The sequence below is a fragment of the Harpia harpyja genome, chromosome 1 (genome assembly GCF_026419915.1).
Source record: "Harpia harpyja isolate bHarHar1 chromosome 1, bHarHar1 primary haplotype, whole genome shotgun sequence".
Taxonomy (NCBI): domain Eukaryota; kingdom Metazoa; phylum Chordata; class Aves; order Accipitriformes; family Accipitridae; genus Harpia; species Harpia harpyja.
The window spans coordinates 64,216,950-64,231,987 of NC_068940.1; the positions used below are offsets into that span (position 1 = coordinate 64,216,950).

A 15,038-nucleotide genomic window follows, 5' to 3' on the forward strand; every position below is an offset into this window, starting at 1 on the left:
GTCTGCTTTGGATATTCCCACTGTTAATGCTGAGTAAGCAACAGATACAGCAGCACTCAGCAGCAATGTGAAACACAAACTCAGAATTTCAAAATACATGTCTAATTAAAAAAAGTCAATGATCATCAGCTGAGTGTTAACCCCAAAACCTCAGTCTATAAACTCAAGAAATACTCAGGACTGCAACCTACACCTAAACCTAGGGAGCCCTGAGGAGGCTGGCTATTACATCCCAAGCTTTTTAGAAGACTGCGTTCTGCTTTTTTTGTGTGACTTTTGAGCCTTTTAGGTATATCTGTGTTAGACATTCAAGCTTCTTCCTGCAATCTAGAGGGAGATAAAAATTGATACATATACAAACACACATATGGAAAATTTAGATCCTTTTGAACTAAAGTACCTTTAGGAATAACAAATTCCTGCCACTTAATATAATTACAAGAGCTGGTAACAGACCAAAGCAGTGAGTATTTTTTCAAAATGTATGTCTCATAAAAATAAACTCCATATAGCTGCTAGAGAAGCTTCTGTCACATTTTTCCTCGTCTAAGTAAATAATCATTTCCTGACAGCCCTTGCATCCCAAACACTACAAGATTTTTAAAAATTAAAAAGGGAAGAAATTATGTCCATCCTCATTATCCAATCTAAGTTGCCAAAGGCAAATGGACAATAAAAGTTATTTAAATCACTAACATTATGCTGCTAACAATACGAAGTGATACCTGTTTAGAGATACAGAGGTATTTGCTAATGGAAATACTTTCTACCACTGCTGTAAAAAAAAAAAAAAAAAAAAAAAAAAAAAAAAGAGTTCTTTCCCCCAACCCCCTTTTATTCCCCTAAGAAAAATACAGTAAAAGTGAGAGAAGATTTCCCTGTCAGCTTGTAACTGCTATTAAAAAAAAAAGGTAACATTTAAGCCCTAAGGAGCTCCTGGTCTTCAAAAGTGCAAAGTACATACGGTTCTAGTTGAAGTTAATAGGAGCTGCAGGTGACCAGCACTTCTGACTCTGAGGCCCCAAGCTACTGTACAAAACACTGTCCCTTTGAAATTTCAGCCTAACATTTATCAGCAGTCAACTTGAAGTGCAAGATATATGCATCCCTTTCCCCCACAGTATTTACTTTTTAAAAGCACCGAACAGTTGTGGGAAACACAGCTCTCCTGTAATGTTACAGCCCTAGCGAAATGGGAAGCAAGTATGAAAAAATACCAACTTTAATCCTCACTGAGCGCGAGGCCCCAGCCATTGCACACCACGGTATTTCTAGAGCGCTCATCTGCTGGGAATAGACTTGCTGTCTCACACTAACCTTGGCTGCTTTGCTCTTTCGTCCAGTTCCATTTCATTCCCCATGAAGCCAGCCAGCAACAGCAGCTAAGACTTTATTTTTGAAGTGCCAGTGTACCGACACAGGCAACTCCAGAGAACCACACCACAGTTTCCTTCGCTTTGCTGCCAACAACCAAAATCTGCCAGACAGCAACGCATGGGGCAATGGCCACCAAACAGCAAAGATGAAGAAATCAAAGCCCGGAAAAGCCCAGGGAAGCATAAAGGTAGTTGCGAACTGAATACGTGCAACTGCAACCCTAAATATTAGGGAAGAAAATGAAAAAAATTAGCAATGCATGAACTGGGAAGGTAGAGCCACTCATTCCCAAGGTGATGGAGTAGCACACAGTATAGGGGTAAACAATAGACACTAGTTACCACCTACCATCCAGGTACTGGCACTGCTCGGCAATGCAACCTCCCACCAGCCACTTCACTTCTCTCCGCTTCTGTTCCTACCCACCTTTGTGAGCCTGCCTTATTTACATTGCTCATAAACTCTTGCAGGCAGGGACTATCTCTTACCCTCGTTTTGTATGCAGCTCAGCACAACAGAACTGTACAATCAGAGGCAATCTGTAAACAGTAAAACAACATCCAAAAAAAAAACAAAAAACCAACCAAAAAGAGGGGAAGAGTATGACTGGCTTAGGAAACACAATTGCAATATCTATATAGAAAAAAAAAAAGTTGTGGTCAAATGCCAGAACAAGCACCATGACATACACAAAAGCATTAGGCGAAAGCAAAATGAGAACAAGAAGAGCTCTTAAAAGGATGAGAAAAAATAAAACAAGGGGAAAAAAATCCAAAACTGGGAGAAAATGGTAAAGAGGTCGATATGCTAAATCACAAAAGATGGACAAATCATAGAATAAAAATAAGGTTTCTGGCTTTCCTTCCATTCATTTCGTGCTAATGGTGCCCACACCTCGTGCCTCAGCCTCTTCAAGGTCTGTCCTTGTCACCTAAGCCTCAGATCACCTCTTTGCCACTAGGGCTGGTTAAAAAGTAGGCATGAACTTACCTGACAATCCCTCCTGAGAGCAAATGAGAATGTGGGAAAGAGGAAGAAGGAAATAAAATTCACATATCTACCCCAGAACAGCTGACTAGCACAAAAAGGAAGTCACCCACTGATGGTTAAGAAATAATAAACAACTAATAATTTACTCCCTTGCTAAAAGACCAGGAGAGATGAAGCATAAATGAAGTCTACTTCATCAGCTGTTATAGTAGTGTGGCAGTCATACCTCATTCCTCAACACACATTGTAAAATTCACAAGCTACATCTTTGTGGCCATTGGCACAGTTCCTTGTTCTGCTTTAAAAACACCAATAATCCACTCTTGTTTATAGTCTTTTCATATGTTTAAAACAAAACTCTTGGGACACAAGAAGTTATCAGCATCAGGGATATCACCCATTTCTCTCCCATCCACAGTGTACCTTTGAGTCCAGCAAGCCATAATTTTTAAAAACTCAACTACTTCAATACAACAGTAAGGGAAGCACATATGATAGTGTTACAAGCCAAGATGAGAGGAATTAAAAAAAGTAATGACAACAAAAGTATCTAAAATAAGTCCTGGCAAGGCACACAACGTCAGGCATGAGAAAACCAAAGCCAGTTGGCTCTGATGAATCTGTATCTATCAACTACTATTTAGCTAACACCTACCCGTAAATAACTTCTTTGCTATTCCCTTGCTGATTAACAGGGTGCTGTAGATTGGAAAAAATTATCCTGAAGGACTCAAACATAGACCAGTCCTTACAGGATGCTGATCAAATCGTGACAATCATTTCAAAAACCCTTGCCATCGGTGCCTGACAGGAGGCTCCGCAAGAGCCAGCGAGGCTGGGGGCTGTGCATGGGCACTGTTTGAAAGAGTTTTTCCCTCTGTTACTTCGAAGCATCCTTTGCATACTTATCCAGGTGTCCACTAAGTTTTTAATGTCTTCTGGAAAAATTTGGGCCAAGCACTGTTTGAATCTCTACAACAGTGCAACCTGGGCCCTGATCTGCCCCTCATCACTGGTCACACACCACGAATGTCCTTTTCACCTGGGTGCCTTAGTAGGACTGCAAACGACTTCCCCAACACTGAAACAACAGGGAATTCCTCTCCTCCAGAAAGCGCATCCTTTTACCCTGCTCCATTTCTCCTCTTCCCCAACAGAAAAGCTCAAGGGCTAGAAGGTGTAACACCGAACCAGCTAGGCTGGTTCAGGAGCTCACTTCAGATAAGTGATTTTTCAAACTGCTCTGTAATTCTGGATGCCCCATTTGGGAGTCATACTGGGTCTGGCTTCAAATGTTTTTGAGACCTCCATCTGTTGGAGTTTTGAGTACTCAGCACTTCTGGATAACCAGAGGTTAACATGCCACCTTCTGCAAATGTTTTTCCTTTAGTTTCCCAGCTTTGCCTCCACTCTTACATCACTCACTCACTGCATTTGCTCATAAAGCAGCAACAACATTCCCCACCTCCCTGTTCTGCCCCAAAAGAGAAGGTGTGGATGCTACGCAAGTCTATCCCCAAACTCTCGATAATCCGGTATAAGGCTTCCGGAGGCTGAGGCCATTATTTGCATGCAGCCATTACATGAGCAAATAAGGTGTTTAAGGCACCTCTCAGAATAGGCTCTGAAGATTAGTTAATGTTTATACAGCCCACTGAAAATTGAAATGACTGCTACATGCTAAGTATTACCATCACCAGGGATCCATTTAAGTAAAAGCAGGGCAGAAAGTGAAAGAAACAAAACTTATTTCTTCTGTCCAGCACAATTATTGCCAGACTTATGCATGCTAAAAACACCCAATAACCCATCTAACACAGTAAATTAATGTTTATGTTATTAAGTTTAGACAATCTTATGCTGAAAGGTTTTCAAACTACAGGAAATTGCACGTTGCGCAGGGACAACTGTATACAATTACAGTGATTTTGTAAAATGGCAGAGATATAAAGCAGAAACTGAGTGGTTGGCAAGGCTTCTAAATGACACAGATAACAAGTATGTCCTGGCGGGCCAGTAGTCTACAGCTTTCTCACGGCTGTTTCTAGAGATGGGAATTATAGCCGTAATCTCAAAATTCAAGATGACTCAGTGCATTGCACACCTGTATCTGCAAGGCAACAACAGACAGGTGGAATCAGCATGCACCACTACTGCCATCCCGGAGTCACCATACCTCAGCCAGATTTATTATTATCCCATCTTGCACCACCAGCCGGTAGCCATAGTAAAAGTGCCACCGAAAGGGCACTGTTACTGGGAACATTTGGATCTACCCCTGTGTTTCTTTAGGACGCAAAAGCTCCAAAGAGATACAAAGAGCACAAACACAAAATCCGCAAGTGCGATGCTCTCCCAGGCAGAAATCTCCCAGATGCTTTGCTAAAGGCCACAGCAATATGTCTGCTGTATGCTTGTTTTCATGAAGGATTGTTTAACAGTACTTAGTGCAGCTCTACCTTGACACAGTAAACATCATCTTAATACAGCCTAGGTAAAGTATTCAGCTTACCAAGTCCTCCTGCATGCTCTGTCAAACATCTGAAGGACTGCAGTGCCTCTGACTTTTTTCTGATGCCTTTCAGGTATAGAGTGGTATTAAAGCTAGTTTTCGTGAATGCAAAACCGGGCAGGGAATTGTACAAGAGCTATCGGTCCTATTCTTTACCTTATTCATTGTACCGTTCATAGCTCTTTTCATCACTAAACAATTTCAGAAGTGTCATTTGCACATGAAATGAGTATATATTACACTGTTCAGTTACATATGGTAGATTATCGGTTTGTGTGTATCAGCTAAGCAGAACATTGACAGCTGTGTAGACACATCTCAGCCGATACTAAAAGAAGTCTTGTCGGCAGTTTTGATCTTAAAGTAAATACACTGAAAAACTTAGCTCTAATTAGGCTGAAAGGCAGATACGATTTTCTGGAATGAACACTAAATGAATGCTGCCGATAACACCATCTTTGCAAAATATCTTGTTTGGTTTGTCTTAAAAAGATAACATTTTCAAGATAAAATATTCTGACTTACAAGTGATATGTCCCTGCTGTTTGCGTGTTCACAAAAATCTGAATTTTATATTTTAAGCTGCGTGTTATGCTTCATTAATGTGAAATCACCATCCTGCATCACAGACATATTAGCTGCGCTCCAAGTGACCTAATTCATTTTTAATATTTCATAGTTTGTTAAAAGCTGAAACGAGAGATCACTAACGCAGCTCTGACACCCCCTGTCACGAATCAAAAGATGTAGGGAAAAGGTCATGTACCTACTAACTGGCACCAAACCAAATTCATCACTATAAAATGAGAGACCAGAAATGAAGACTGCATTTCCCATTATGCTTCTCTCTTCACAAGAGCATCCATCAACTTGCACGATACCAACAAGCAGAATTTATTTATATGCATGTCCCCCAGTAAAAGGTCAGAGAGATGTGAGGAAGAGAAGAAATGAGGATTGCAGCCTTTGTCTAAGCAAGAAGTAGTTCCTTCCCTTTAAAGCAAACTCAGCAGCAACAGCCTTTGAAGACCAAAAGGAGAAACAATTCCCAACCACATAAAGAAACTAACAAGTCCCTTATATGGCTAAGAATTGCAATGCCATTTTTTTTTTTCCACAGCCGGAAAAATTAGAACAAGAGGGGAAAAATAGAGCAGACTTTAAACAGGCAGTTCTCAGAGCACCAGGGAATTCACACAGGCACATCATTCTAGCTTTAAGAACTGCCAAATACTTTCTTCTTTAAAGGGAAGGAGGACATTACACCAGGTGAGTCCCTGAAATCTAGATTTTAACTCTCCTGCTGTAACTATGGATACCTAGCTTTAAAAACCTTTTGTGATATAGCAGTACACCAGGCTCCCTTATCTCCTCCTCTGGCGAAACGCCTCCATCTGAAGTCCCCTAATCTCCCTTCATCTCGCAGGTCACCAATGCATCACCTCAAGATTTTACCAGCTCTGGCACCACACGTCCAAAACGGCCCTCTGCCCCGTCTACCGCATCTTCAGTCTGCCTCTCGCCCTCCGGTTATCCCGGGGCAAAGGTTGCCAGCTTCTCACCCAGGAAGGCAACTAGACTGCCCCGCATGTTGCTTCAAATAACCAGAGAGTTCTTGCAGGCAAGTCAGACCGGACACGATGGTTGATCCCGCCAGTGCGAGGCCGCGTGCGGAAAGGTCAGGCTCCCGCCCAGCGTCGATACTGAACTTTGAATGGCTCAGCCCGGCTGGTCTCTAAATATAGCTGGGCTGGGCAGACGAAGGGCTGTGAAAGGGGGTGGGGAAGGGAGCGGGACAGAAGCCAAATGAGCAATCAGTTAAATAAAACAACATCACGTTGGTCTACCCGTAACACTCTCCCGCTTTTCTCTGCCACGCTCTGCAGTGGAGTATTTAAGTGCAGCTTCAGGATTTAGTCTATTAATGCAAACTCACAGAGTAAGAACAAACTGCTGTTTGATTTATACATGGGGAGGGGGGATACAAATCTGTTCAACAACTTTTCTTCTTGAATAAATTTGAATCACACAGCAGTGACGTCACTTCCACTATGTGACAGCCCATAAATCATCATCAACCACATGGTACCAGCCATAAAACATGTGTCATGGAGACACCACCGAGGAACAAAATATCAGAGCACTTTACATTGTAAACATGCAATCTTATGCGTCTTCCAGCTTTGACCATGATCTATATAAGTCAGGTGGTTTATTTCATTCATTTGCATCTGAATGAAGTCAACACAATTAACAGAGGAACCCTTACAGAAAATATGTCCTAACAATTTCATCTGCATAAATTTACCACAAATGAAACACTTAAAATGTAAATATTTACTTTTTTAATAAACTACCACATTTGATACTGAAGTTGACTTTATGACAAATAAGCAGAGAGGGAATTTATTCCCACCATGGTTGCAAGCAAGCAAGCACAGAAACAAACAAGGAAGACAAGAAGAAAGAAAGTCCTTGCATCCAAAAGTAGGAAAAATCATCTTTTTCTCTTATTTGACAGTGTCAGGCCTGAAAAGTCTTTCAGTTAATAAAAAATTCTAGGAGAGATTAGACTTTGCTGTAAACCAACAAAATCAAAAAGACAGTGTGGCTGAGGAATTCAACAGGAGCCTCTAATCTGCAACTACAAATAGGACAAGAAACCTTTCCTTCAGTTCTCCATTTAGAAACACTGTATCCTCAAAAAAAGACCTACACAGAAAACTGATTGTTTCAAATTTCAAAGAGGCTACACAGTATTTTTATCTTAACAATTACATAAATAAAAGCAAAACAGGCTCACCACTCTACCGTTTACTTCTTGTGGATTAACCACGCTTACTCTCTCACAGAAATTGCTAATCTTCATTACAGGTACAGGGCTCCATGGAAAACATCTCCTATGGCAATTAGAGTTCCACTACGTATAAATCATATCTCAATTGTGGCAGAGAGAGAAACAGACAGAAAGACAGAACAGTTTTGGGGGGCTCATTCTCTAAAATTATAAATCAGAATAAATAATGTTGAATAGAAATTATAGCCACAGAAAACCCCAAATGCTGTTAAATATCATATGAGGTATGTCCTCACCCACTTGTACTATGTAGAATCATTTTGATAGACAGTTCTTGTTTCTTTTTTTTTTTAAACCTGCATATTGTTCAGCTGTCCTGGTTTTGCCATGGAGAACAGTATGTGCTTTGTGGGCCTGATTCTGCCTTCTTGAAGACAAGTGAATCTCTTTCGTTGATTTTTCAAAGGAAGCAGCACAGATCCCTCTCACTGTAACTTCTATTCAATAATATTACTGTTAATCAGCTACTTACAATATTGGTATGTCATTCTGCATCAGTAGACACCATTCTCAGGCTGATACTTTGCACATTTAAAGTAGCTCTCTGTGTAAAAGTGTTTACTTCTAAACTTCCCTCCATCACTCAATCTTGCCCATATGAGTGGGAAAGCAATTGCAAAACGATCACTACACAAACACTCACAATATAGGCTGTGACAATATCCGAGTAAATCACTGTTCTCTGTCTCCCTTCTCTGCCCATCTGCAGTCTTTGGTATGGAACAACTATATCATAAAAGCTCTTATTCACACATGCTTTTGATATTACACTATTTAATCACATACAGCTGTAGCTGATGAGACTGTTACAAAACACAATTTTAATGTAGCACTGGAAGCAAGTTCTGGAGACACATTAACCATTTTCCTCTACATAAAATTTCTAACATTAAAAGGCTTTTCTTCAAGAAAAACAAAACAGAAAAAAAAAATAAAAACAGCCCACTCATTTTTTAAAATCTGCTTCTCTTCCTGGACACTCCGGAATGGGCTTGTTTGCAAGTGAACTCAAAGTCCCTGCCTGGAGTGTAGATAGTGACAAACCCACTTCCCCCACACCAAACAAAAATAATAATTAAAAAACCCTGCCTGCAATTATATGCAAAGGGAACACTATCCAGGCTACTTACAGCAAGACCTGAAATGAACTCAGGCATCCTACTCGGAAGGCATCTTTTCTTATCTGGTTTTTAACTCATGGAAATTTAAAAACTGACAGTCTGATGATTTTTTCCAAGATACTTGAATTAAAGTGTGAATATACCATCATGCTTACTCTGAAAGGCCCCCATGCATTAAGAACCAAACCAGCCCAGTTCTGAAGCATTGTCCTTTATTTTGAAAAGGCACCTAGTATAAGGCATTCTAAATTATAACTATTAACACACAGCATTTGCCACAGCAAGATCTATGTTGCCGAATCTAGCAAATGCTTGTAACTTCCATCTTTTGTTATGGAAGTAAAATATCTGCTTGCAAAATAAATCTCCATAAGATACAGTAATACACAAATGTTCGAAAAAAAAAAAATTTGAACTTTCCTTTCCCACAGTTTTGGTGTTCGGGTTTTTTGTTTGTTCGTTTTGGGGTGGGGTGGGGCTTTTTTTTTTTTTTTTTTTTTTAATTTAAACAGACTTTGAGACATTGAGGCAACGCATGAAAGGAAGATCAACCAAGAGATTCAACATCATTTTAATATATATCATGGTGTCCCTTACAGCAACAAAAGTATTTTTTCTCCAGGCATGTAAGGATAGATGGCAAACAGTAATGGAAAACAAACGAGTTCATATATTCCTGCATTTTTCAGAGGAACATAACTTTTATCTTCCTTATTGTTTAAAGCAACTGGCAAAATACTAGGTTAGATATTAATATTACTGTCAAAATTACAGCCAGGCTTAAATATTTTTAAATGGCATTTAAACGAACTCATATTTCTTTTGGGCAGCTCTCGGAAGCATTTAGAACATGCTGCGACATACTGAATCAAACAGGGGCTAAGTGCGAACGAACTTCATTCCTAGAAATGCATTTCTCTATTTGCAAGTGTTTGCCTTTACTTTGGCATGATCACATGGGCTCCAGCTAGACTTTTGAGCTCTGGCAGCAATCCAAGCTGCAGATGGTTGGAAATGCAGCCTGAAATCAGTGTGTGGTTGATGAATTACTCCTTACACCTGACCCCTGCTTCACACCAGGCACCAAACACAATCTGAACACTACCAGCCAGAGAAGCCCTGTCAGGCATCTCTGTATCTGGAACGCTTTCTTCAAGGCCTTCTGTATGGCCAGATGGCCAAAAGTGGGGAATGCGGTAAACTTGCTAAACAGAAACGTGAGTGACAAAACAGCACAGGATTGGTAGGTACAAGGTGAAGAGAGGCAAGAGCTTTGCGCCAATTCCAAAAATACGCTTTCTAAAACGAGCAAGGAGGGAGGCATGCTCGTGGCACGGAACTGAAAGAGGTCCCCAATTCCTTTGTGCCAACTGACACCCTAAAAATGGCAAAAGGAAACATAACAAAACACATACACACGCCCAGACATGTACCTGTAAAATTACTTTATCAAGCTTAAACTCTTCTGAGTACACCTGTTTGAATTTCCCAATTGTTTTTTCCTCAGCTGGGGCACATATCTGTCACTTCACAGACATGCTCATTAAGCCACTCTTGCCCGCGGGCCAGTCTGCACAATTTTCACATCCACAGAGACAGGATTTTATTCACATAGGTGTTGGGAAATCACACTTCTTCCTTTTGCATGTGTTCATATGTGCATCAGGCAATCAGAGATGAAGAGGTATCGTGAGTACAGTAAACACCACCTCTCTGTTTGAGGTATTTCAGCCTTCTAACTGGGTAGCAGAGTCAACACCATGAGACTTAAACTACCAAACCCGAACCATGACTAATAGGTAGGAAATATCTGGAGAATGCATGAAAGCAAACGGCACGGAAATAGCTGCTAAACTGGCATATTTTTACCCCAAATGCAGGTACAGTGATTGTAAACCAAACAATTCGTGTCGGCAGGTAACTGTGGCACCTCCTCCTTTTTAGCCAAGTAATTCAGCTTTTTTCAGCAGAGCATTTGGAGAGAAAGCTTACCCCAGCGCTAGGTCTACCCCAGCTGCAGAGGACAAAGATAAAACACAGCGTCTACTAAATTAAAGACACTTCCAAATATATTCAAATAGTTCAGTTAATATTTTTTTCTCCCTTTTTCGTATCATTACGTGATATTTCATGGTGCCTAGTTTTGTTTTCCTCTGTGCAAAACAGCAAAGAGAAAAGAATTTGCTTTGGCAAGCAAGAAACTAAAGAAAGAAATTCAGACCACAATGCAAGATTTGGCATTGTTATCATTTCATATGTGACAATTTGCAACATACTCCTGTAAACCAGTTGTTTGAGTAGTTATGCCATCAGCAAGGATGCAACTAAGGAAATCTCACTTAACGTCTCAAAATAAAATTAAAAACTCCTATAGATTCTCATCAGATATACATGAGCTGAACCACCTCCATGCAATATTCTTTGCAGCAAGAACAGAAGACTATACTTCAATTACAACAGTAACCAAAAATGTTTACTCTGAAATAAACTCCTAGGACAACTGGACTCTGCTCTCAGGATCTGCCCGAAGAAGTTCCAACACTGTACTTTCAAACTGCAGTTATCAGCGTCATGCCAAAACAAGAAAAATAAGGTTACGTCTTTCCTCAGACTCGGTGCTTGTCCTTAAGAGACATACTAAATTCCTTGCAATTGTCTCTTAAAAATTGACTCCCCCCACACACACACACCCCCTTTCATTTTTGGATGACAACGCATTTGTCTAAACCTGCAATTAAAGTTTTAGCTTCAGTGGTGGCATCTGATAATGAAGGAGCACAAGTAAATTGAATAATAAGAGTGCATGCTTCATGTTCCACAAAAGGCCACGAAACACTAAAAACTTAAAGCAACCAGACAAACATATGGAATCCATTTTTTCTATTTATAATCCCATTACCCATATAGCTATTAATTTACACCATTTCTGCACAACAACATGCTAGCTATGTTAGAAGACACAAACACGGACTGTAGACTGAGATCCTGCGCAACTCCGTGCTCCCCCGTGAGAAAGGCGTGATGTACAGTAACGCGGTACTTCTTTGAGAAGAACCGAGACAACCTCACCAAACAAGCGAAGCAAAACCAGCACTTTGCCCAAATATGCTGGGGAACATGAATTTCCAAACTTTGCCCATTGAACACACTGCCACTCTGCATTTCACAAGCTGTACGCAAATGCCATAAGAAAAGCCAGAATTTCTTTCTTAATTACAAATGAATGCACCCCCCCTCAGCATGCATGACTATGAGCATAACAACACATTCTTTCTGCAGAGCTGAATCTTACCATGCTCAGTACAAAGAGTAGTTTTTGGAAAATAAAAAGCTGGAGTTCACAGGATGGCTGGAATCATACAGGGGTTTATTAATATGCGTTGCTCCAATAGGCATGATAAAAGATACAGCTCTCCACCACAACGTTATTTGATTACCCGACTATTAGCTTTAGACATACAATGGATCTAACTGCTTTAAAATGTCCCAGAAGCTGATGGCTAGCTTTAAGGTAACAAAATCCAGATGCTGCCTGTCTGCACTAAACTCTTAAGATCTACAGAAGAGAAATACTTGTACGTGTGTATATATAGGTGCGTGTATATGTGTTTATTATTTAGCTTTGATGTATGCACTTAACTGCGGAGCAAGGAAAACAAGAAAAATTAATGCCATATAAAATGTATCACCGATTTCAAATTTTACTTGTCCTTACAGTAATAATGCACGTGTGCAAAGACAGACACACATGACTTTTCACGGGGTTGATAATTTTATTTACTGGCTATAAAAGTGCATTTAATTTATTTTTTTTAAAGCATCAGGTTAAAAAAAAGCCAAGGTACAGAAAAGCTATTGTCACTATTTTAAGCTCAAATACAAGGTTAATTTCCTCAAAAAGCTTATTTTACAAAGTTGAGAAAAAAAGAGAAAAAAAAGAAAAAAAAAAAAAAAAGACTGGCAAAATGTAAGCTACGTGAGTAAAAGGCATGGAATGTCCAATATTTCTCCTCCAATACTCGAGGCTATTGTTCTTTCAAAAAAACACCATCAATTGTTTCATGTCCTTGGCTTGCCAGGTTTTGAGGAATAGCATCAGTCTGCGTCCCCCAATCCCCCAAACAGTTAAAGCTATAGGCAATATTGCAGTCAAGCTAGTGATGGGCTGCTGCTGCAACAGCAACAATACACACTAAATGGTCACAGAGGTAAAATGCAATTTGGATCGACCTTGAAAGGAAGAAAAAAAAAAAAACAACAAAAATCACTCCCAAATACAAAATTAAAAAAGGCTAAATTTTATGCAAAAAAAAAAAAATCTGCACAATACAGAGAAAGAAACAGCAGAGCGAAGAAGTGAGAGGTAACCCTGCCATGAATTACAAGGCTGTAATCACATTGAGTGGTTCTGGTGTCATCACAACTCCAACCAGCCTGAATCACAGTTTTGACAATTAGTTAATTTATATAATGCAGCAGTCAGACTATAAACATTAACGGGAAAGTAATTTTATTAACAAGGAAATATAACTTATCCTTTCAGAACTGCAGCCAGATCAATGTGCTTCAAACCAAAAGTCTGGAGAAGTCAGCCTCCCCTGTGGCACTTCACCACACACAGACGCACACGTCAAATGTCCCATGTGTTAAATTTGCCACAGAAGCACGATGTGTATATGTGTATGCAGTGCCGTACGCACGTGTGTGCGCCGTGCCTGTTTTTGCCCCCCCCAAAGGATGTTTGCTTATTGACTGAAACTGTTAATCTGTGGCTGTGAGGTCAGACTTCAGAACAGTATTTTTTTTACCCCCCTTTTTTTTTCCTCTTTTTTTTTCTCTCTCTTTTTTTTTTAATATAGTGTCCTAACAGGGTTTGCAAACTTCCAGTTTAGGGCCTTCTTTTGTTGCTGTCCCTTGGTCACACAGGAAATCTTTTCAGAGAGCAGACTATTACACAATGGCATTAGAAAAATAAAGCTTTAATTAACTAACTCATGGCCAGGTAGCATCGACTTCCCTCAGACTCTGTAGGAGACGCAGGCCTGCTCTCCAGCCTGCTGGCATTTTAAAAATTATTAAGAAGAAAGAAAAAGGATGAGTCCGCGCTTGGATACGCGCTCCAAAAGTAGCTACCCTCTATTTCTAGACCTTTTAAATGCAACAGAGTACAGCTGTATCATCCTCAGTATTTAATGAAATATTAAAAGCAGCGCAATGCACTGAAACAAACTCCACCAGATTTACGGTCAGTTAGCTCCGAGCTCCACAGCATCTCCTCAGCTGATTAAAAGTTTGAGTCGCCACAGACAGCTTTTCTAACAGCAAAACGCTTTTAAGCTCCGAATAAACCGTAGAGATCCCTGGAAGAGCCACCAAAACAGCGCTGCGTGCCTGATGCTGTCCAGAGCAATCTTTATCCCGTGCCATCACAAACGCACTACCTGCCCGCCGTTACGATAGCGTTAACCGCACCGATCTCCCCAAACAATAAGAGGAATTAGCCGACGCCAGCAGCCCTTGGGAAAATAAATAAATAAATCAATTAAAATAAATAAAGAAACGCGGGAGAGGGCAGACGGTAACCTTCCTGCCTCTCTCGCGCCCGCTTTCTGCCTACCAGCTCGGCTCTGCGTGACACCGAACCCGAGGAAGCGACGGAAAAGCCGCCGAAGAGGAGAGGCGAGCCCGCAATTCGCGCCGCTCCGCTCTCCATCATCCGCCAGGCGCCCGGCCCCGCCGTACCCTACCTTGGTTTGGAGATAGTGGGGGTAGTAGTAGGTGTACTGGGGGTACATTGGCTGCTGGTCCAGGCGTTTGCCCATGTAGCTGGAGTCCTTCTGGCTGGTGCAGGGAACTCGTTCGCAGGGTGTAGTGCCCCAGGGCCTGTCTTCCTCTCACGCCGCTATTCCTGACAGCGCGGGCGACGGAGGAGGCTGCCGAGACTTCCTCGCCGTCTACCGCGCGCTACTTCCAGCGCAGCCAAAATCGCGCCCGCACGCACATATATATGTATGTGTGTGTGTGTGTCTGCGTGTGTGCCTGTGGGGGGAGGAGGGGGGGGGTGCGGGGCTGGGGGGTGGGTGGGTGGGTGGAAGCCCCCTGCCCGGCTGCCCGCGGCGGAGCAGCCCGCCTCCCCCGCTGGCAGCAGCGTGCCTCCGGCGGTGCCCGCTGCCCGGCTCGG

At 41.3% G+C, this 15,038-nt stretch overlaps 1 protein-coding gene across 3 annotated transcripts in view; it reads right to left on the reverse strand.

Annotated features, from left to right (window-relative positions):
- The window catches only part of RBMS3 (RNA binding motif single stranded interacting protein 3), a 730,467-nt gene that overhangs the window by 443,305 nt on the left and 272,124 nt on the right, over window positions 1–15,038 (reverse strand). For 2 of the 3 annotated variants that reach the window (XM_052797566.1, XM_052797557.1), the window contains exon 1: window positions 14,605–14,889. The exons of the other annotated variant lie outside the window; for it this stretch is intronic. In XM_052797566.1, the coding sequence (XP_052653526.1) occupies window positions 14,605–14,679 (75 nt within the window). In that variant the 5' untranslated portion in view covers window positions 14,680–14,889. Of the gene's footprint in view, window positions 1–14,604; window positions 14,890–15,038 lie in introns of those variants that run through there. 3 annotated transcript variants of the gene reach the window in all.